Source organism: Arvicanthis niloticus, chromosome 9 (genome assembly GCF_011762505.2).
Source record: "Arvicanthis niloticus isolate mArvNil1 chromosome 9, mArvNil1.pat.X, whole genome shotgun sequence".
Lineage (NCBI taxonomy): Eukaryota > Metazoa > Chordata > Mammalia > Rodentia > Muridae > Arvicanthis > Arvicanthis niloticus.
The window spans coordinates 23652750-23674727 of record NC_047666.1 but is presented as its reverse complement, the minus strand read 5'-3'; the positions used below and the strand labels follow the sequence as shown (position 1 = coordinate 23674727).

The 21978-nt window shown below is 45.8% G+C and overlaps 1 protein-coding gene across 16 annotated transcripts in view; it reads right to left on the bottom strand.

The window, feature by feature from the left end:
* The window catches only part of Dysf (dysferlin), a 201572-nt gene that overhangs the window by 169188 nt on the left and 10406 nt on the right, over window positions 1-21978 (bottom strand). For 8 of the 16 annotated variants that reach the window (XM_034511381.2, XM_076939996.1, XM_034511380.2 and 5 more), the window contains exons 2-3: window positions 3099-3154; window positions 685-776 (exon numbers count right to left, since the gene is read on the bottom strand). In XM_034511381.2, coding sequence (XP_034367272.1) covers window positions 685-776; window positions 3099-3154 — 148 coding nt within the window. Of the gene's footprint in view, window positions 1-684; window positions 777-3098; window positions 3155-19750; window positions 20006-21978 lie in introns of those variants that run through there. The other 8 variants (XM_076939994.1, XM_076939993.1, XM_076939997.1 and 5 more) reach the window with 2 other exon arrangements.

Below are 21978 nucleotides of genomic sequence, written 5' to 3'. Positions count from 1 at the left end.
AAGCCACCCATCACCTGCCTAGACAGAGACTGCCTTTGCCAGAAAGATTTTCCTTCTAAGGTCTCTATTTGTCACCTCAACCAAAATCTACACACACAGAGAGAGAGAGAGAGAGAGAGAGAGAGAGAGAGAGAGAGAGAGAGAGAGAGACTAATCAGTCTGCTCCCTGTTATTACTGTTTTGACTTCAGCATCACAGTTCTTACCTTATGTTCTGCTTCTTCCATGCAGCCCTCCTCGACTGCCCCCTGCTAGCTGCAGTTTCTCTTTGTCTACCCACCACATCCTGGAGTGTGTGTGTAGCTAAGAAGAGGCAAGGAGTATTCCCTCCCAAAGAGTGGCTACAGAGAGAGACAGGAAACCTGTTCCTACCTGTTTGCCAGAGCCAGTCCTCCTTTACAAAAAAAAAAAAAAAAAAAAAAAAACTTCTGGACACTTGATCCTAGCACACCTTCCCTCCCCTGAAGCTTGCACAGCTCTGAGGAGCACTGACAGCCAAGTTCCTTAGGCTACAGTAAGATTTTTGACCCAGCATCCACCACTGGACCAGGTCCGTGACATGAAGACCAATCTTCAGTAAATGTGACACAAAGAACTAGAACTCAGTACCTCTGATTCCAGGGTCCAAATTCATCAAAACCTACCTGTACCTTTAAGTTACAAGGTCTCTCTTGGGCCCACTCACCTGTTTCTCCCCATTGTCTCATGGTCCTTGACCACCACAAGAAGTTCTGAACTCTGGTCTAGAGGAATACCTTTGAGGTCCCACTCAAAGCCCTGGAAGAAAAGAAGAGAAGGCAATTTAACCTGTGGCCCCAGGACACTGAGCAGATAGATATCCAGAATGGTTCTAGGGAATAAGAATGTGGATTGGTAGGTGGGCTGGTGGATGGATAGATGGATGGATGGATGGATGGATGGATGGATGGATGGATGGATGAGTGGTTGGATGGATGAGTGGATGGATGAATGAGTGGATGGATAGATGGGTGGGTGGATGGATGGATGGGTGGATGAGTGGGTGGATGGATGGATGGATGAGTGGGTGGATGGATGGATGGATGGATGGATGGATGGATGGATGAGTGGACAGATGGGTAAATGGATGGATGGATGGATGGATGGATAGATGGATGGATGGATGAGTGGGTGGATGGATGGATGGATGGATGGATGAGTGGGTGGATGGATGGATGGATGGATGGATGGATGGATGGATGGATGAGTGGGTGGATGGATGGATGGATGGATGGATGGATGAATGGATGAGTGGTTGGATGGGTGGATGGATGGATGAATGGATAGATAGATAGATAGATGAGTGGATGGATGGATAGATGGATGGATGAATGGATGGATGGATAGATGAGTAGATGGATGGATGTGGATGGATAGATGGATGGATGGATAGATGTGGATGGATGGATAGATGGATGGGTGGATGGATGGATGGATGGATGGATGGGTGGATGAGTGGATGGGTGGATGGGTGGGTGAATGACTAGATAGATGGAGTACATAATAAATGTTGTGCTGGCTAGTTTTATATCAACTTGACATAAGCTAAAGTCATTGGAGAGGAAGGAGCCTCAATTAAGAAAATGCCTTCATGAGATCTGGCTGTAAAAAGCCTGTAGGGCATTTTATTAATTAGTGATTGATGTGGGGGGGCCCAGTCCATTGTTAGTGGGGCCACTGTGCTGGTAGTCCTGGGTTCTATAAGACACTGGGCTGAGCAAGTCAGTAGCAGCACTTCTCCTTAACCTCTGCATCAGCTCCTGCCTCTAGGTTCCTGCCCTTATTGGATTCTGACTTCCTTCAGTGATGAACAGTGATGTGGAAGCATACACCAACTAAATCCTTTCCTCCCCAAGTTGCGTTTGGTGTTTCATCACAGCAATAGTAACTTTGACTAGTTGCTAGTCACTAGTTACTAGTAACTATAGTTGCATAGATGAGTGAGTGTGTAGATGGAAGGTTGGGTGGGTGAGTGAAATAGTAGGTGAGTAGATAGAAGGTGGATGAGTGAATATGAGTGGGGAAATGAGTGGCTGGATACTTGGATAAGTGCGTAGGTGATTGGATGCATGCATGGGTGGACACTTGGATAAAGGGTAGATAGCTAGGTGAGTATGGAAGATAGGTGGGTAGATGAATGGGTAAGAAACCCATAGATAGGTGGATGAATAGGTAGATGAATGATAGATGTGTACATGGATAGATTAGTGAATAGGTGGGTATGTGAGTAGATGGACAGATTGATGAGTTTGTCCATGGGTAGATGCATGAGTGGGTGAATGGATAGGTGGGTAAAAGGGTAGATAGACGAGTGAAGAATAGATAGGTGGGTGGATGGGTGGGTGATTCTGTGGATAGATTGGTGTGTTTGTGGGTAGGTAGATGCTTGGATGGGTGGGAAGGTAGATATATAGATGGGTTGATGGATAGATGGATGGATGGATGGATACCAGAATTCCAGAGCTTAAGAGGTGATGGTAAGAACTAGAGACAACAAAAAAAGAAGAGGAAGCCACGCTGCAGTAACCTCCTCTCCCAACTCATCCCAGAACACCAGAACAAAAGCACAAGTAAAAGTGCCAGGTGACCCCTCAGGGTCCTCACACACCAAGATCACATAGTCATCCAAAAGCCAGATCCGTGGTGGGCAGGAGGAGTTAGGGATAAGTTAAGGAAGGCCAGTCAGAGGCCCCTCAACCTTCCTAAAGCAAGCATGCAGCCTGCACCTTGACTCTGTTCTCGACCCTGCTTCAGAAGAACCTCATAGAAGCCACATCTACAGAAAGCTCTGGAGGGGACAGAACAACTGGGGACTTAGTTAATGGGGGAGTATGGACAGGAAGTAGCTTTGGCTTGTGAGAAGAGACCAGGCAGGCAAGGGAGACCTGGATGGCCAGAGCTGGACAGCAGAGAAAAACAAAACAAAAAACAAACATCTGTCCTGTCAGCCTACACTGTGGGGCAGGGTCTCAGGTTAGAGCTGGATCCTACCCTTCTGAGAAAGCCACCCCTTGCATCAGTCCCCTGTAGAGGCAGAAGGGACAGAAAGAGGAGGGAGGGGAAAGAAACTGGTACATGTACCTCATTCCACACAGGATTCACACTGTTCTTGATGACTTTGGTTCTCTTCTTTACCCCTGTAGGAGACAAGGAAGACAAAAGTGGATACTCATCCCACTGGGCTCATCCACCCTGCCAGGCTCACCTGCAGAGACCTCCTCCCTCTGGACTCAGCTCCAAAGGAGAGTTCACAAAGCCAGTCTGGCCTCACTCAACACCACCCAGGAATGCCTAATGGCTGTCATTATTCTCTAGTGGCTTTGGGGGCCACTAAACAACAGTGTGGCCAGAAGGATGTTTTTTGAAAGAAAAAGCCTAACAACATGGTAGTGTGTGCCTTTAATCACAGCACTTGGGAAACAAACGTGAACTTCTGTGAGTTGGAGTTCTGCGAATTCCAAGCCAGTCAGAAGACTGTTTCAAAGCAGAAGAAGAAGAGGAGGAGGAAGAGGAGGAGAGAGAAGAAGAGGAGGAGGAAGAAGAGGAAGAGGAGGAAGAGGAGGAAGAGGAGGAAGAGGAGGAAGAGGAGGGGGAAGAAAAGAAAATTCGGTAACAAACACCTCGTTAGTTGTGTCATGATGGTCATTGTCTTTCCTACCCCTATATTCTCCTAGCTCCCCCACCCCCATCCCCACCCTATGCTGCAGGCTAACCCAGGCCCCACCATATTAGACAAGCACTCTACCACTGACCTGCATCTCTAGCCTCTCCCTGACTTTTCAGACCTCTTGTGAAAATGAACCAACCCTTCCTGGGCTGGGGATGTAGCTCTGTTGATAGACTGCTTACCTAGTGTGCACAAGGCCCTGGGCTTAACCTCAAGCCCAGCATACACTAAGTGTGGTGGTGTACTAACACTCAGGCCATAGAAGCAGGAGGATAAGCAGTTCAAGGTCATCCTTAGCTACACGGTAAGTTTGAGGCCAGCCTGGGCTACCTAAGTGACTGTCTCAAACAATTTTTTAAATGATAAAAATAAAATTAATAAACAAAGGTGAATAATCTTCCAAGAACATTATTTTTTAAATCTCTTAATTTTCTTTTAAGAAACAAATACCTCTGTGTATTGTTATCATATTTGCATAAAATGTCCAGAGCAAGCAAATCCATAGACTCGGGATTCCCAGGGGTGGAGTATGGAGAAGGTAAACTGGGAGTGATTGATACCTATGAGTTTGGGGGGGGGGGGGCAATGTTCTTGAAATAGATCATAATTTATGTTCAATATCTAACCCCAAATCACCTATCGTTCATTTTGTTTGTCCTGTGACTTTAGGGATTGCACCCGAGGTCGTCCTGATGTCAGACAAGCATCTTCCTGTCGAGCTACAACCGAGTCACAACCCCAGCCTATTTTTCTTTATTTTGAGATAAGATCTCATTCAGTGTCACAGGCTGACCTTGAACTCCCTCCAGAACTGTAGACCCTCCTGCCTCAGCTTCTCATTACAGATCTATGCCACCAGGCCCTTTGACCTTAATTGGTTAAAATGATGGATTTGATTGTTTGCCTTCCTCTCTGAGACCTAGAAAGGGTTTATGGGAAACAAGCAGACTCAGATGATCCCATCTGGCTCATGAAGCTGAAGGAGGTAGACAACTAGAAGAACTAACACTGTGACATTTGAGAACTGACCCATGTGACCATAGATGGCAGGCAGCTACAGCAATTATGGAAGAGGGACCACTAAGGTCTGGGTGCCTATTCCTAGTGCAGTGGGTGACTGAACCTTGAAGAAAGAATGGCGTAGAAGATGCCCAGGGAGAACTGTTTCTAGGGATGGACACTAGAGTATATGGGCAGGCTATGTTCATAACAAAGTTAAGTCTAGCTTGCAACCCTGGTCTCTGCTCTGGAGGAAGCAGGTCTCCTCCTCTCTCAGGGTGATACCCAGAAAGAGGCCACAGTGGGCTGACAGCATCAGAGTGAGGAATGTCCCACCAAGCAGCCCCACAAAGACATCTGGAACTACAGAGAAAAGCAGCCACAAGAACTGATGAAGCTAGGAATGGCCACTCTGTTCAGACAAGTATGGACGGCTATACCTTTACCACTTTTCTAGAGAGCATCAGAAACACAGTGTCTGACTGCACAATAGTGGAAGGGAAGGGGTCAGCCAGCGAAGGACCCCTGGCCTCGGCCAAGTGTTCAGTCCTTCCCATACAACACACAGAATTCTCTATTGAGAAGCCTGTGGTCTCCACCAGACTGCATGGACCATGAAATCTCCTCTAAGACCTGGAGTGTGTTCCAGGAGCTGGAGCCCTGAGTCCTCCAGAGTTGAGCTGTGTCTGGGCTTAGCCAGGTTCCTCATTGTTTAGCCTGTTCACATTTCCCCAGATATTGTGGAAGAGGGTGAATCCCCAGCCCCTCCCTCCTGGTTGTAAATCTCTGCGGTTGGGAGGTTGATGGGCTGCAGATACATGAAGCCCCACCAGCTGTTTGTGTTCAATCTCAAGCTTCCGGGTCCCAGAATATCATTCTTCTAAGTTAAAGACGATTTAGAAACTGAAAGTGAAGCCCTTAAAATAGTATTTAGTAATCAATTTAGCTGAGCAAGACTGTCACTCCAGCACTCTGAAGGCTGAGGCAGAAAGATCAGTTCTAGACAGCCTGGGCCTGTGTCAAAGCAATATCGGTAATCAATCTAAAATAATGGTAAGGAGCTGAAGAGATTGGTTAGCAGTTAAAAGCATGTACAGCTCTTTCAAAGGACCCAAGTTCTGTTCCCAGCACCCACATCAGGCAGCTCATAACTACCTGTAACTCCAGCTGCAGAGGATAAGACGCCTCCTTCTGGTCATTAAACATGACTGCACACACATGCATGTGCTCCCATACAGACACACACTAGAGATAAATGTAATCAAAATAAATGAAAATAATAAGAATAAAAATATTTAAATAATATTTAAATAAGAAGCCCAATACACATTGGCATCAATGTCATATTTATGTGGAAAATGACTTGCAATATAAGGAAAAACTAAAAGTGTTACTTTTACATTTTTGCAAACCTCTGTAATGGTTGGCTGGGTGGCTATATCTACTTCTGTGTTTATATATCAGTTGATGGTTTGTTTTGATTAATATCTATAAAGAAAATCCAGCCAGATAGATAGCTAGAAGTGAAGGAGGTATGTGTTTTAGTGAACTTGCAGGTAACTGTAAACAGTCCTTGAAATTACATGTATACTCAACAGATGGTAGGTTTAAACTGTTCTTAAAAGTTGTGATGTGTATTCTAAAATTAGATAAACATTTTGCCTTGTTACATTAAATTATTCTGTCTTGCTCTTTGAAATGAATCTTTTACCTACTCATAATTCTGTAACATCTACATTTGAAAATTTTGATGCAATAAATTAAACAGATCTTTCAAATGTTGAGGTATTTCTTGATATACAATAAACCCCAATTTATTGATATCACCATCAGTCTCATCAGAAAAACCTACATAGTAGGAATCTGAGGGAGATAGATTCTCTAAAATTTCATCTTATCTCTGCTTGAAAATCAAACTTCCCAGTTATCGACAAATGACAAATGTTAGGCATTGTCCATGAATAGAGCAGGCTGGCTTCTTCATTTTTAAAAATAAAACTGCTGAAATCCTCAGTCTAAACAATCAATTTTCCAGTCTTTTTCTTCCATTAAAACAGTATCTTGTGAACATAAATTAACCAATGGCTGCTGTAGCTTGTGTCTTAGTTAGGGTTTCTATACCTATAACAAAACACCAGGACCAAAAGCAACGTGGAAAGGAAGGGTTTGCCAGCTCACAGCTCTCAGGCCACAGTCCATCACTGAGGGAAGTCAGGGCAGGAACTTGGGGGCAGGAACTAAAGCAGAGGCCATGGAGGGACACTGCCTACTGGCTTGTCCCCCATAGCTTCCTCATTCTACTTCCTCATACAGCCCAGGGTCATCTGTACTGGGGTATCACTACCCTCAGTGAGCCCTCAGACTGGCCAACCTTGTCAACCTGTTGAAGGCATTTTCTTAATTAATATTACCTCTTCCCAGCTTTGTTCAGGGTTATGTCCCTCTGACAAAACCCAACCAGGACAGTTTGTAACACAAGTGGTCATGCTCCACTTGGTTGGGGTATGAAAAAAATGTCCTAAACAAATGTCCCACTTCATATCACAAGACATGATAATGTATAAAATTATTAACCATTATTAAAATATTACATGCCATACTGAAGATTAAGGGCATCCTTAAATGCAGCTCTGACATAAAGAATACAGCAGGTAAGGCTGGAGAGACAGAGTATATTGGTCCTCTTGTAGAGGACCTGCATTCAGGTCCCAACATCCACATACAGCAGCTCACAGTCATTTTTAACTTCAGTTCCAAGGCATCCGAAACCCTCACTGAGGCTATGAAGGCGCCAGGCACATGCGTGGCATGCTTACATACATGCAGACGAAGAGTCATTCATACACAAACAAATACTGAAAAAACAAGAGGAATACCATAGATATAGGTGAGCGTCAGAGCCATCAGAGTAATGTCAAGGAGGGGCAGTGGTGGCTCCCCCTGAGTGCATTTAGCAAGGCAAACGTCAACTCAGTGAGAAGGGTAAACTGTTTAATAACACAGTAGACATTGTTCTGACCTTGTCAATTGACTCCGAGAGTCTTGGGGAATTCATTAAGATTTCAGCCTCAAAAACCAAAAAGACTGTGCACCAGGTGGTGGTGCACACTTTTAATCCTAGTATTTGGGAGGCAGAGGCAGGAGAAGCTCTGAGTTCAAGGTTAGCCCTGTCTTCAGAGCAAGTTCCAGGACAGCCGGGGCTATACAGAGAAACTCTGTTTTGAAAAAGAAAGAAAAAAATATATTTTGGCCTCACTTTTCTCTCTTTCCAATAATTAAATAAGACAGCATGTATGAGGTACCTAGCTAGCTGCCCCTGGGCATATAAAGTTACACTTGCCTCCCCTCCCCACCCTCCCCTCCACAGATACTCTAATGCACCTATCTAAATCTGTGAATTGTCTAGTGACCTCCCATTGGTCACTCCTCAGACCAACTTCCTGGGTGCCCCGTCTTTCTTGAGGATGACAGAGATAACTGTTCTGTCTGGGGCTCCCAAGACAGCTGGGATCCGGCAGCTCAGAGTGTGATTCTCTATCCATACAATGGTCCACTGACTAAGCTGTGATTATTTTTTTTCCAGAGAACAGACACCACACCTCTGTCATATTAGCGACCCTTGTTCATAATGAGGTGTCCTAGCAATTGGGCATTAGTGAACAGACCCTTTTCTTTCTGAAGTTGCTGTGAGTTAGCTTCCTCACCAGGGAACAGAAGCACTGTTTCTGAGGCCACCATAACCTTTCTTACTGGCATGGGACAGTTCGGGTGCTGGGAAGGGCACCAGTTGTCTCCTCAGTATTGTTGGCCCAAGCTTGCCTACATAGACTACTGGGTCTCTTCTTTGATCCCATGATGCTGTGGCTTCCAAGGGAACTGGACACTGGTTTTGAAGTCATTTGATAAGGATACCTGGGGACTATGAAGATGATTCAGGAACAAAGCACTTGTCATACAAGCCTAGAGACATGTGTTTGGATCTCCAGCACCCATGGGGAAAGGCTGGATACAGTAATGTCAATCCCAGCCATGAGATGGGTGGTGGACACAGGAGAATTGTCAGAAGCTCATAGGCAGGTAGCCTGGCATATGTAACAGTAGACAAGACAGACCTTATCCCAAACAAGGTGGAAGGTGAAGACTGACACCTGGGTTGTCCTCTGACATCTACAGGCATATGGCATTGTGGCCTTAAAGAGCTGGGCACCCTCGAGGCCTCAGCTGCCCAGCAGTGCACTGGCCTGCATCCACTGTAGGGTTTTGATGGGACAGAAGATGAAAGCTAAGTGTCCGATTCCCCTCCCCTACCACAAATCTTCTTCCTGTGGCTCCAGATGTAACATGGAACACTCCACATACTGCCCTTCTTGAGTGGCCCACTAGAAAACTCATTTCCTGGTGCTCTCTGCTAACATAATTAGGCAGGCAATATGTGTGACAGCCCGGGGCTAAGTGCCTTTCTAACCACTTTCTACTTCCTGTATTCCCTGAAGATGAAGACCACAGAGGACCATAGTGGAATGCTATGAAGTCTTGACTCAGAGGGTAAATTCTCAGACAATCCTGGTGAGCTTGGGAGGAGCCACTTATGGGACTACTACCCCAAAGAACAAGCAGAAGGGAGACACTGAGGCTCAGTAATAACATACTTCCTGCTCAAGCAGGAAGCTGAGTTCTATAGCATGTAAAAAGCCAGGGATGGTAGCTTGTGCTTGTCAACTTAGTTCTGGGGAGACAGAGACGGATTTCCCTAGGGTTTGCTGGCCAGCCAGCCTAACAGAAGAGCTGAATCCTAGGTTCTAGAGCAAGAGACCCTGTCTCAAAAAACTAAGTGAACAGTTCCTGAGGAACATTATGAAAGGCTGGCCTAAGACCTACACACGTGTTCATGTGTGTTTGTGTGTTTGTATGAATAATATACATAGAAATTCGAACTTTTGTTTAAAGGAAAGGAATGGTCACCCAGCTCATCTTGTGACTTACAGTCACCTAAATAAAAGAAGGCATCTTGCCAATTCCATGCCTGGTCATTGATTCTGGCCTTGGGAAATGTGTCTTTTCATCTAACGATCTCCAAAGTGCACACAGCTCCTGCTGAGGGGATGGTGTGGTGGAGGGCTCCATGGACACTCTGTAGATGTGCTCAGTTACCACAGTAACTGTAGGGAAGCCTGGACTTCATTCATTCACTGCATAGGTCTGCTAATCACACACAGGAAGGAAGGAAGGAAGGAAGGAAGGAAGGAAGGAAGGAAGGAAGGAAGGAAGGGAGAGAAAGAAAGGGATGGAAGGGGGAGGGAGGGAGGGAGAGAAAAGGAAGAAGAGGAAAATATAAAAAGGAAGAGAGGAAGGGAAAGAGGAAGGGAAGGAGGAGGGGAGGGGGAGGGAGGGAGGGAGGGAGGGAGGGAGGGAGGGAGGGAGGGAGGGGAATGACTCTGGGTTCAGGGAACCGGGATCAGTCAGGATCACAGAAGCAGAGGAAGGTGGTAGTTGCCAGAGTTGGGGAGACAGAAGTGGAAGTGTTTCCTGAGTATGAAAGTCTGGAAAGTGTTCTAGAGATGCAAGCTGCTGACAACTGCACTACTGTCTGGTAGGGTTTCTTTGTTTTGTTGGTGTCTAGTTTTTGGTTTTGGGTGTTTTTTTTTTTGAAGGAGAGTGCTTGCTAAGGAAGACACTGAGGACTGACTACATGCTAAGCACACACTAACCCCCTGAGTATAGACTCCAAGACCCCTGGATGTACTTAATAATACCACACTGACTTTGAACTGAGATCAGCCTGCCTCTGCCCCCAAGTGCTGGGATTAAGAAATGTGCTACAACACTCAGGCCATGAATATATTCAGTACCACCAAAATTGCTTAGTTAGTTAACTAGTTTATTTATTTTAATTTTTTGAGACAGGGTTTCTCTGTGTAACAGAGCCCTGGCTGTTCTGAATTTACATTGTAGACCAGGCTGGCTTTGAACTCACAGAGAGATTAAAGAGGTGTGTCACTACTCCTAGCCCTTAATATCACCAATTTTTTAAAATTCTTTTTTAAATGATTTGTTTATTTTATGTATATGAGTATACCATTGCTCTCTTCAGACACACCAGAAGAGGGCATCAGACTCTATTGCAGATGGTTGTGAGCCACCATGTGGTTGCTGGGAATTGAACTCAGGACCTCTGGAAGAGCAGTCTTAACCTCTTAACCTTAATCTCTGAGCCATCTCTCCAGCCCAATATCACCAAATTTAACACTTAAAATTGGTTAAAATTGATGCATAGTGCCACTTGCCTTTAATCCCAGCACTAAGGAGCCAGAGGCAATGGATCTCTGTGAGTTAGAGGCCAGCCTGGTCTACAAGATAAGTTCCAGGAAAGCCAAGGCTGTTAAACAGAGAAACCTTGTCTTGAAAAACAAAATAAAACAGAACAAAAAAGTTGGTTAAGACAGTATGGTGGTTTGAATAGATACTGCTCCCATAGACTTGTGTTTTGGAATGCTTGACCCATAGGGTTTGGCTTTATAGAGTAGGTGTGGCTTTGTTAGAGGAAGTGTGTCACTGTGGAGGCAGTGTTTGAGGTCTCATATATGCTCAAGCTATACCCAGTGTGACAGACAGTCTCCTTGCTGCCTGCAGATTAAGATGTAGAATCCTCAGTTTCTTCTCCAAAATCATGTCTGCTTAGAAGCTGCCCTGCTTCTTGCCATGATGATAATGGACTAAACACCTAACACTGTAAGCCAGCCCCAATTAAATATTTTCTTTTATAAGAATTGCCATGGTCTTTTCACAGCTTTAAAATCCTAAAATAGATCATAAATTAAGCCAGACATGACAGCACACATCCATAATCCCAGAATTTAGGAAGCAGAGAGAGAAAGATTACTATAACCTCAAAAGTATCCTGAATTGAAGACCAGCCAGGCCTACATAGCTAAACTTTGTCCCCACCTCCCTCCAAAAAGAGGAAGAGATAAACTTTATATAATATGTATCTTATCACAATCTCTCTAAAGTCCTTGGGGAAGATGGTGAGGGTGCAGGCCCTAATCCTGGGACTCTGTGCCAGTGTTGGGATGGACAGAGGGAGGAGTAAAGGTTCTGACCAAGAGAACACATGGGTAGCTACTGAGAAATCCACCTAGAGAGAAAGCAAAGACCAGCAAGGACGGGGAGACTATTGATTTATATTTACTGTCAACCTGGCAAGGTTTCGAATTACCCTGGATACAAATTTCTGGGCATGTCCAAGTATTTTCTAGATTAGACCGATTCACAAAGACCTACTCTAGCTGCCCAACTGAATTAAAAAAAAAAAAAAAAAAAAAAAAAAAAAAAAAGATTGCTAGCTCAACATTTTATCTCTCTCTCTCTACTTCCTGATTTCTAACACGGTGTGGCCAACCACCTCAAGACCTTGTGGCCACGACTTCCCTACAGTGATAGATTGTAGCCTCAAATAGTGAGCCAAAACTTCCTTAAATTGCCAGTTCAGGAGAGGGTCATGGCTGCTATTGCCCCTGACTCAGGTGGCAGGACTTTGTGGCTCACAAGCTGCAACGCTTCTAATACCACAGGAGCCTCTCGGTTCACTTCATGCTCTGGGCTTGCTACATGTCACAAGTCAAAGGAGTAATAAGAATCCCAGTGTCAGTATACCACTGACAATAGAGGCAAGAAAGGCACCCCTGAACTTGATGAGGGACAGTCATCATCTGTCTACGGGCTCAGACCTAGGCATCGGAAGACCTGTGTACATGTCTGTCATCTACCTCACCAGCAAAGCACCTCCCTTCCCACCTTCAATCACCCTTCCTCATTGTGGGGAGCCGACAGAAGGCAGCTATCATCCTTGCAGCCATCTTGAGCCCTATACCTGACAAGAGACTTGTTTACAACAGCCTACAACAGCTGAGCACACTCTGATAACATCTTGTTTTAGATACCCAGGATTTTCCCTTGGGTGTGTGAGACTTAAAGGTGTGAGACTTAAAGGTGTGACTTAGAGATCAGATTTAGAGACAAGACCCAAGGGAATGGTTTAAAGGCGTGACTAAAAGGTGTGGCTTAGAAGTGAGACATATAAAAGGCAAGAGGCAGACAGAAGAAATCAGTAATTATTAGACATTAGAGAGTACAACTTAGAGAACAACTTGGAGTACAACTTGGAGTATAACTGAGAATACAACTCGGAAGAACTAGGTAGTAGGCATTAGGTTAGAGAGTACCACTTGAGCCAGGCAGTATTGGCGCATGCCTTTAATCCCAGCACTTGGAAGGCAGAGGCAGGCGGATTTCTGAGTTTGAGGCCAGCCTGGTCTACAGAGTGAGTTCCAGGACAGCCAGGACTACACAGAGAAACCCTGTCAAAAGAGAGTACCACTTGGAGTTAGTTATTAGACATTAGGCACTTGGCACTTGGAAGAAGAAACTTGGAACTTGGAGGCACTAGGAACTAGGGACTAGGAACTAGGGACTAGGAACTAGGGACTAGGAACTCAAGACTAGGGACTTGGAGAGAAGATGAGAGACTGAAGAATAAACGGGATTGAATCACACTCTGTCTGGTCTCCATGCTTCACGTCTATCCTCACTCTCTCTCTTGCTGAACCCCGACCTGCTGACCGAAGCAGCTTGGGGCAGTGCGGGCTCTAACAGTTTAGCCCCCAAGGCTTTTGGCAGTGCGGGTCCCAACATTGACAGAAAGGTCTGAGACATTTTGGACCCCAAACGTGGGGTAGTGCAGTTCTCAACATTTCTGGCCCCCAAACGTGTGGCAGCTCGGGCAGCAACACCTCATGTGTCTAACCCTCGTGTGTTTAATCATACAGCTCAGGAAAGAGGTGGCCAGGAATAACACTGGGTGATGGTTACCATGGCTGCCATGGAGTACACTCAGAGAGAGGTACTCTTCAAATTCAGATACCCACTCAGAACTGGAGAAGATATTCTTATACAAAATGTCTCGTTGTTCCTTCTTTAAGGCAGTCTCATATAGTCCAGGCTAGCCTTGAACTCTTGAGCTCCTGCTGCCTTTGCTTTCCACTTGGATTATAAGCAAGCGTCACCACACTCAGCCCTATGCAATTTTTGTCAATTAAAGGAACAAAGAAGGGGTTTGGTGGTGAAGAGCATTTGTTGCTCTTCCAGAGGACATGGATTTGGTTCTTAGTACCCAGACAGTGGCTCACAGCATCTGTAACTACAGATCCAGGGGGGACAATGTCCACCTCTGGCCTCCAGGGATACCAGGCACACATATGACTCACAGACATATTTTCAGGCAAAACACACATATACATAAACAGTTTTTAAATTAACTGAAACACCCATGACAATTACTATTAAAAAAACAAATACTACCCACCTCCAAAGGAGCAAAGAAAAGGGTAACTCAGTAAGAAATAATAGCTAATCTTGAAATGTCATTAACACTACTTCTTAAGACAGGATCTCAGGTAATGCAGGCTAACCTTGAACTCTCCATGTAGTCTAGAACGCCCCTGAACTTCTGATCCTCCTGCCGCTACCTCCCAAGACCTGGGATTTTGGGTCTGAACCACCGCTCCTGGTTTTATGCAGTGATGGGCACAGAACTCTAAACCTCATACACACCAGGCAAGCACCTCACCACCTAAGTTATATCCCCCAGCCCAACAAATACTATTTAAACCTCAAGAGATAGTTAGAGATTCACAGATATTAAGAAAGTAAGCCGTGAAACATGGCTGATAGAAGGTAGTGATGGTATTGACTTTCAGAAGGGCAAGTGGGAAACTCAGCAAAGCTTCAGATGCTGCCGGCCACAGCAACACTGCTTCTGGAACTCACCCGAAGAAAGTAGGTAGTTAAACATGTAGGCAAAGAATCAGCCATTGGGGTACTCTTCAGGTTGACAGTAGAATTTAAGAATTGGTTATAGATATTTTAATGTGATATAGAGCCAGCCATGGTAAAAACACATCTGTAATACCAGCAACTGGGAAACTGAGACAGAGGACTCATAAAAGTTTAAGACCAGCCTGGGCTATGGAGCAAGACCCTATCAAAAAAAAAAAAAAAAAAAAAAAGGAAAGAAAAAAAGAAAGAAGAAGAAAGTAATATGATCTAAACCCTCATCAAAAGAGAATTGGTTGAATTAATTATTGTACATTTGTACATCCACCAAATAAAACGCTCCGCAGACTTTAAAGTATAGAAGAATAAGAACCAACACAGAAAGTACCCTTGGCTTATTTCTTTCATTTTTGTTTTTTTATTACTTATTTTTTTTAATGAAAATAGATTTGGGAGAACTGGAGAGCAGATTGTTCTTCTATAGGACCCAGGTTCAATTCCCAGCACCCACATGGCAGTTCATAACTGTCAGTAACTCCAGTTCCAGGGGATCTGACACCCTCATACAGACATACATACAGGCAAAACATCAATGCACATGAAATAAAAATAAATAAAATAGATTTTTTATACAGTACATTTTGCTTACAGTTCTCGCTACCCCCAACCCCTTGGGATCTTCCACACTTCCCCACCCACCTGTCCTGGTTAGTTTTATGTCAGGTTGACACAAGCTAAAGGAGAAACCTTAATTAATAAAATGCCTTCATAAGATCCAGCTGTAGGGCATTTTCTTAATTAGTGATTTATGTGGGAGGGTCCAGCCCCTGATGGGTGGTGCCATCCCTAGGCTGGTGGTCCTGGGTTCTATAAGAAAGCAGGCAGAGCAAGCCTTGAGGAGCAAGCCAGTAAGCAACATCCCTCCATCACCTCTGCATCAGCTCCTGCCTCCAGGTGCCTGCCCTGTTTGAATTCCTGTCTTGACTTCCTTCAGTGATGGACTACAATGTGGAAGTGTAACCCTTTCCTTCCCAACTTGCTTTTTGTCATAGTGCTTCACCACAGCAGTAGAAACCCTAAGACACTACCCAATCCACAGTCTTTTTTTTTTTCTCTCCCTCACTATGAAATAAACAGGCATCTAAAAAAATAAAATACAACAAACAAACCAGACAAAATAAGACAAAACAAATAGGATAAAAAGAACCAAAGAAAATACACAAGAAACACATGTAGATACAGAGACTCACACTCGCACACACAGAAATCCCACAAAAACGCAAAACTGGAAACCATAATACATGTATCGTGTGTGTGTGTGTGTGTGTGTGTGTGTGTGTGTCCCAAATAAAGCATTATGTGACAGAAAAAAAAATCTCCAAAAATACCACTAAGTTTGTTTTGTGTTGGTCATCTAGAGCTGTATCTAGGACCTTCTCTTAAGTGTGGCTTGTAAACACACTGAGACTATTAGAGAAAACTAACTTTTCTTTTGTGAGTGGTTATCAGTTGGAGATAACTTCTGGGTTAAGGATGGGGCTTGTGTCCACTTCCCCTCTGGGATTCCATCTGACTTAGACCTGGGTGGCCCCTATGCATGCTTCCTTGGCTTATTTTTAAATATGCAAACTTCCTGGGGTCCCCTGGAGAAAAAGGTAGGGAGTCTGGGGATGCTAGCATAGGGCAGTCTTTGGGCCTGGACATGATGACATTGCAAGGCGTTTCATTGTGGTATGCCCATCACAGATGTTTCTCTACCTTGCACTATTAATCTTCGGAGCCTCACAAATCCTTGCCATGAGCTCTGTGGAGCTGCACCACATATGGGCTATTGAGCTCATTGCATTCCAGTAGCCACCTGCTCCCACAGGAATGTTCCAGACACTGACACAGGTGCCCTGAGGAACCAAATCACCTCAGTGGTCTTCCTACCCTTCTTCCCTAACAGCTGAGACAGAAGTATTCCCTGGGAACAGATGGTCCTATAAGACCCCCAGGATTCTGCCTGGGTGACAGAGGGGATGCAGGAGGCAAGGGGACCCAATCAATGACCAAGAGAGGGGCAGGGAAGGGGAACAAGGCCTCCTGGGTTCCTAGCCAGGGATTCACCAGGGGTATGGCCAATCCAGGAACATTTGAACCCCAAAGGAGAGGGGACTGACTTTTGTCCTTGGATGATGCATCTCCAGCGCCTAGGATGGCAATGGGTACACAATATGCACTCAACAAATGTTTTTTTCAATGAAGAAAATACATGAATAGAGGGATAAAAATAATTGCATTACAGGATGGAAAATGGTCAGGGCAGAAGAGAGACGTCAAACGCCGTAAGAAAGGAAGCTGAAACTACTCATTCATAAAAAAAGATGGTCAGAAAAGCTCTGTGTGTGCGTGCCCAGTTTCTCACAACAATCTTGGTTAAGTAATTAATCAGTGAATGCGCAAACAATGGCATGACTAACATTAATTAATAGCCTGTATAATAGCCTCAGATGGGGAAGCCAGACAGCTCTCAGTCCAATCTCCCAAAGCCCAGAATCTATTTTTGGAGGCAGGTCCTGAAATTACATCTGAAGATGGAATGCCCAGGCAACAACTGCAGGGTGAGGCCAGTCCAGGCCCACATATCTGAGCTACATGCTGGAGACAAGCACAGCACCTGGTGTAGACTGGTTTCTCAGCAAGCAGGCCACTGTCACTCTGACTCACTGCTTATCAACCTTGACTGTGACTGGTTAGGAATACCCTGCTGAGCCCCACCCCAGGGGCCAGTGAGCTTTGGTGATGGACTCTGTTAAAGGTCTTTCCACCATTCTGCTATACCGTAGGGTGGAGATTCCCCAAACTGGGTCTTTAGAATCTTGGGTCTGATTCTAAGAGCCAGGCATCAACTCAACTCCAGATTCCATGAACAAGCATGCTTATTTTGCCCATGGTATCATCTCCATTTCCAAAATAACCTGCATTAAATATACGTTAAGGTGATTCATAGGTCACCTCCTAGAAGTTCTTGGGTGCAAGTGATTCTCAGGTACCATGAAGAATGAGGACCATGCCCAGATTGAGGGAGGCTATAGGCCAGATACTGAAAGCCATATCCTGCTCAGAAGAAGACATTCCAGTGAATTATCAAGACGGGTGGCTATTCCCAGGAGTACTGGCATCTGATGAAGGGCTGGGGATATGTGCTGACAGACCCAACAAGGTTCCGCTGCAGCTTGACGGGGGTCTACTGAAAGCCAGGGGACTGTTGGGAGCCTTCTTGGAGAAGGTGACAATACAGACCCTGAGGTTAACTCTCATCTCTGCTGGAGACATTACATGCTATCACCACCCTTCATCTGTGCAAATAAACAGCAAGGCTCCATACCAGTGGGAAGGCTGAGATTTGGGGAGGACGACAGGTGGGCATAATCAGGATACCTGAACCAGGGCAACAACCAAGCGGGGCCTCGACAGCTCGGGCCACCTATCTGAAGCAAGGGTAGTGCTCATCCTCTCAGTGCGAGAAGTTTTACCTGGTGTTTTGTTCTGGTTTGGTTTGGGCAAGGAATGAAGCCCAAGGGATTCTTCACTCAGGTTGAGAAAATGCTCTAACAATGGCCCAGGATCCTGATAAAGGAAAGTGGTTGCCTAGCAAGCAGGAGGACCAACGCTTGATGTTAAACAAACAAAACCCAGCTGTGGTGGCATGTATTTGTAAACCCAGAACTGAGGGGAGGCAGAGTCAGGTAAAACTAGAGCTTGCTGGCCAGCAAGTTTCATTGACCTAGGAAATTCCAGGCCAATGAGATGTCTCAAAATGTTGAAGGAAAGAAAGGAAGAAAGGAAGAAAAGAAAAGAAAGAAAGAAAGAAAGAAAGAAAGAAAGAAGAAAGGAGGGTATCTAATAAAAAAAAGAAGAAGAAAGGAGGGAAGGAGGGAGGGAGAAGAAGGAAGGAAAGGGAAAAGGAAAAAGAAAAAGAAGAAAAAATTGCGCCTTCAATCAGAGGTTATCCTCCAGTCTCCCAGACATGTATGTACACATATGTATACATACACCACACAAAGAAAAGTGCTCTACCACTGAGGTATACCCAACTGCCCCAACAATAACCATATAGTGAAAGTCTGGGCATCACCTGAAAGACAGGGACAAGGGGTTCCGATAGGAAGAACCCTGTCTGAAAGTTACCTGACATCGGGAACACCTTGGCAAGCCTGATCAATGGAAACACCAGGGTGGCCTAAGATGTCTCAAATCACACTTTGCCAAAGTTTCCTGTTAGTCACCTGTGACCGAAAACAGACACTTGATCTGGAGATCAATTTGTTCCCTATGTCATTCATCTCTCATATTATTTGGGGGTGGGGGCTGGGGTGGGGGAATGCATGTAGAGTGGACAAAACCTTGAGTCCCTGGTGCCCCCACTGTTGTCACAAAGGTTAACACGTTTGTGACAAGCCCTGCCTCAGTTTCTCTACATGTGGTTCTCTTTTTAAATATATTTTCCACAGAGCCCCCAAGTGAGAGGAAGCCCTGTCTGCTCTCCTTATTTATCTCTCTCTGCAGAGCTGGGGGCCTGACTCACCACAATTGTTCCTTCTCTCATTTTGACAGGTCCTTCCTCTTCCCTTTCCCCTCCTGAGACACCCCTCCCTTGGGAATCTGCCTGAAGCCACAGTGAAGGAGCCTGAAGTGTGGAGGCAGGAGCAATCTCAGCAGAGAAACCCGTTTTGGTCTAAGCAGCACATAGCCTAAGCACAAGACTTAGCTCCTTGAACTTGGAAAATATCCCACATCCCAGACACCCCTCAGACTTCCCATGAAACCATATCCATAGCATTCTGTTCCTCTTCCCTCTGGTTGAGAACTGGTTCAAATGGACAGTGTTCAGTCAGATTCATGGGTAGATGGATGGGACATAACTTTCAAAAAGCACCACTAAAACGCCCACAAACCAGTTACGTGTCCCGGATTACACGGCTACCTTCTGTGTCTTCCAACCCACCCTGTGCCCACTACCCAGGAAGTACCAGCCCTTCTTCCTTCTGGGTACCGTCTTAAGAAGGTAATAACTCCTGGCCTAGCACAGTACTTTCCAGTTTTCCTAAGCTCTGTAGCATTTGCTGTTAGGTTTCTTTGCTGTCAATCCCGGGCCAGGATTTCTGGTTTGATCTGGGTCCACAGACCCCAAAGCTGGATGCAGAGAAACGGATGGTGCCCAAGCGTGGATGAAGTGCCTTGGGGCTCTCACCTCGAAAAATCAGGCTAGCAACAGGGTCGCTGCGACGGTCCTTCTTCACATTGGGGAGGTTGCTGGCTCTTGCCAGCAAGCAGCAGAGCATGGCTCTATAGCCCAGGCGCGGGCGGCGGAGAGAGAGTAGGAGCTCAGGACTCAGTCACTACTGCCCCGCCAGAGTTCAGATCCAGGATGGCTATGCCGAGAGCAGTTGACTCCGCTGCGCCTCCGCGGAGACTTGGTCAGGCTAGAATGCGAGGCTGCGCGTGGGACAAGGTACACCCATGGGGCGGATTCTCCCTTCCATCTCGGCCTGGATCCGCCCTCAGGGCGGTGGCTGGGGAGGAGCAAGAATGAGAGTCACTCCCGACCAGGCACCGGTGCCTTGTTCTGAGGGTCTCCCGGGAAGGAAACGCTGCTGGTTATTGCCTGGGGCAGCACGGATCCAAAGAGTCCAGCGCTAAACGCTGAAGGAATGCGCACTGTGTGCCCAGTGACCCAGGCGCAGCTCCTAGTGGGCTTCCACGGAAATCTTCCGGTGACACTTAGAGTTGTTGAGGTCTAACTCAAATCATACTGTTCCCAGTCGCTACCCATTCGATTTCCTGCAGTTCTCCACTTCAACAATCTCTCTGCATTCTTCACCCTCTATGGTGGTGAAAGTTTCTTAAGTCATGAGCCTTAAGTCATCCCAAGCCTGAGGAGCATCTGTGTGTTGTCTGATTCCGTAACAGTTTAGGAAGATCCTCCCCCACAGGGCCTTAGCTTCTCTTCCCCCTCCCCCACTCCAGCAGGTAAATGAGGGGCAGGGGGCATGATCCCTATCCGTTTCGTCTTGAGAGACTCAGCACTTTCTGAGGGGATATGCTGCTCCTGGACTCCACACCTGCACCCTGTATGGCTTAGCAGGGAAGACAATCAACACTGCTTAGGTGGGTGCTTAGGGTCAGACTGTGCTTCTCAGGTTCCCCAGTCTCCCTCTCTCTTAGCAGCACACATGTGCTGGGGACCGTACCACTCAGCCCAAACCACAACCACATGCTCTTTTTTGCAATACTTTTTGAAAGAGCCTCCAAACTTTCTGTCTCCATTTTCTCCTCTACTCTCCTGAACCATCCAGTCAGGCTTCCAGATCTTATCACACCACCAAAAAGACAGATCCTACGGGCTCTGCTTGAAAGTATGACCGAAGGAAGAAAAAGAAGAGGAGGAGGAAGAAGAAGAGGAAGAGGAGGGAGAGGAGTTAAAGGAAGGAGAGGAGAAAGAGGAGGAGGGAGAGGAGGAGGGAGAGGAGGGAGAGGAGAAGGAAAACAAGAAGACCCTTATGAAGCAGGTTCTCCATAATTATTTTTAAAAGAAATGGTTTAGGTCCAGGCAGTGGTGGCACACGCCTTTAACCCCAGCATTCAGGAGGCAAAGGCAGGCGGATCTCTATGACTTCAAGGTCAGCTTGCTCTACAGTGCGAGTTCCAGAACAGCCAAGGCTACAGGGAAATCCTATCTAGGGGGAAAAAAATGGTTTAAAAACAGACTCAAATCCCATCCCTTCTCTGCTTTCTTGTCACCACCCTGGGTGAAGTCACTGCTTGTTTTGCCTGTGCTACAGTGCCTCCTGTCTCTGGTCGTCTTCTGCCCTGCTGTACTCTCTGCCCAGCGTCACCTGTATCACTCGAAATCTTTCCATAGCTCCCATCTCACTAAAGTAGAGGCCAAAGTCCCTAGATGACCTTTAAGCCCTGCTGACCCACCTTTTCTCAGGGTTTCTCAAACACGCCAGGCCAGCACCCTTTGGGTTCTGATGAGCTGTTCTCTCTGACTGTAATGCTTATGCCTGCCCTTCCTTCACAGATCCACTCTGTAAAAACCTCCTCTGGCTCCCAATTTAACCTGCAACACGTGCCCTATCTCCTCTTTCATGATCTGTTATTGTTTGTTTGTTTCTTGTTTGTTTTTGAGACATGGCCTCACATTACCCAGGGTGGCCTTGTAGGAAAAAAAAAGACGGTTGAACTTCTGATCTTCTTCCCACCCCTCCCTCAGTGCTGGGATTACAGGCACATACCAAAGTGCCCACTTTATGCAGTCTGGAGCTCAAACTAGGAAAGTGCGAGGAAGTGTTCTATGGATAGAACCACACAGCACCTCCCCAGACCCCAAGACTCCCTCGCATGGTTGCTCTTCAACACCAATAGCTGGGTAACATCTGCATCCTGTTTCTTTTCCACTTTTTTCATTAGAATATT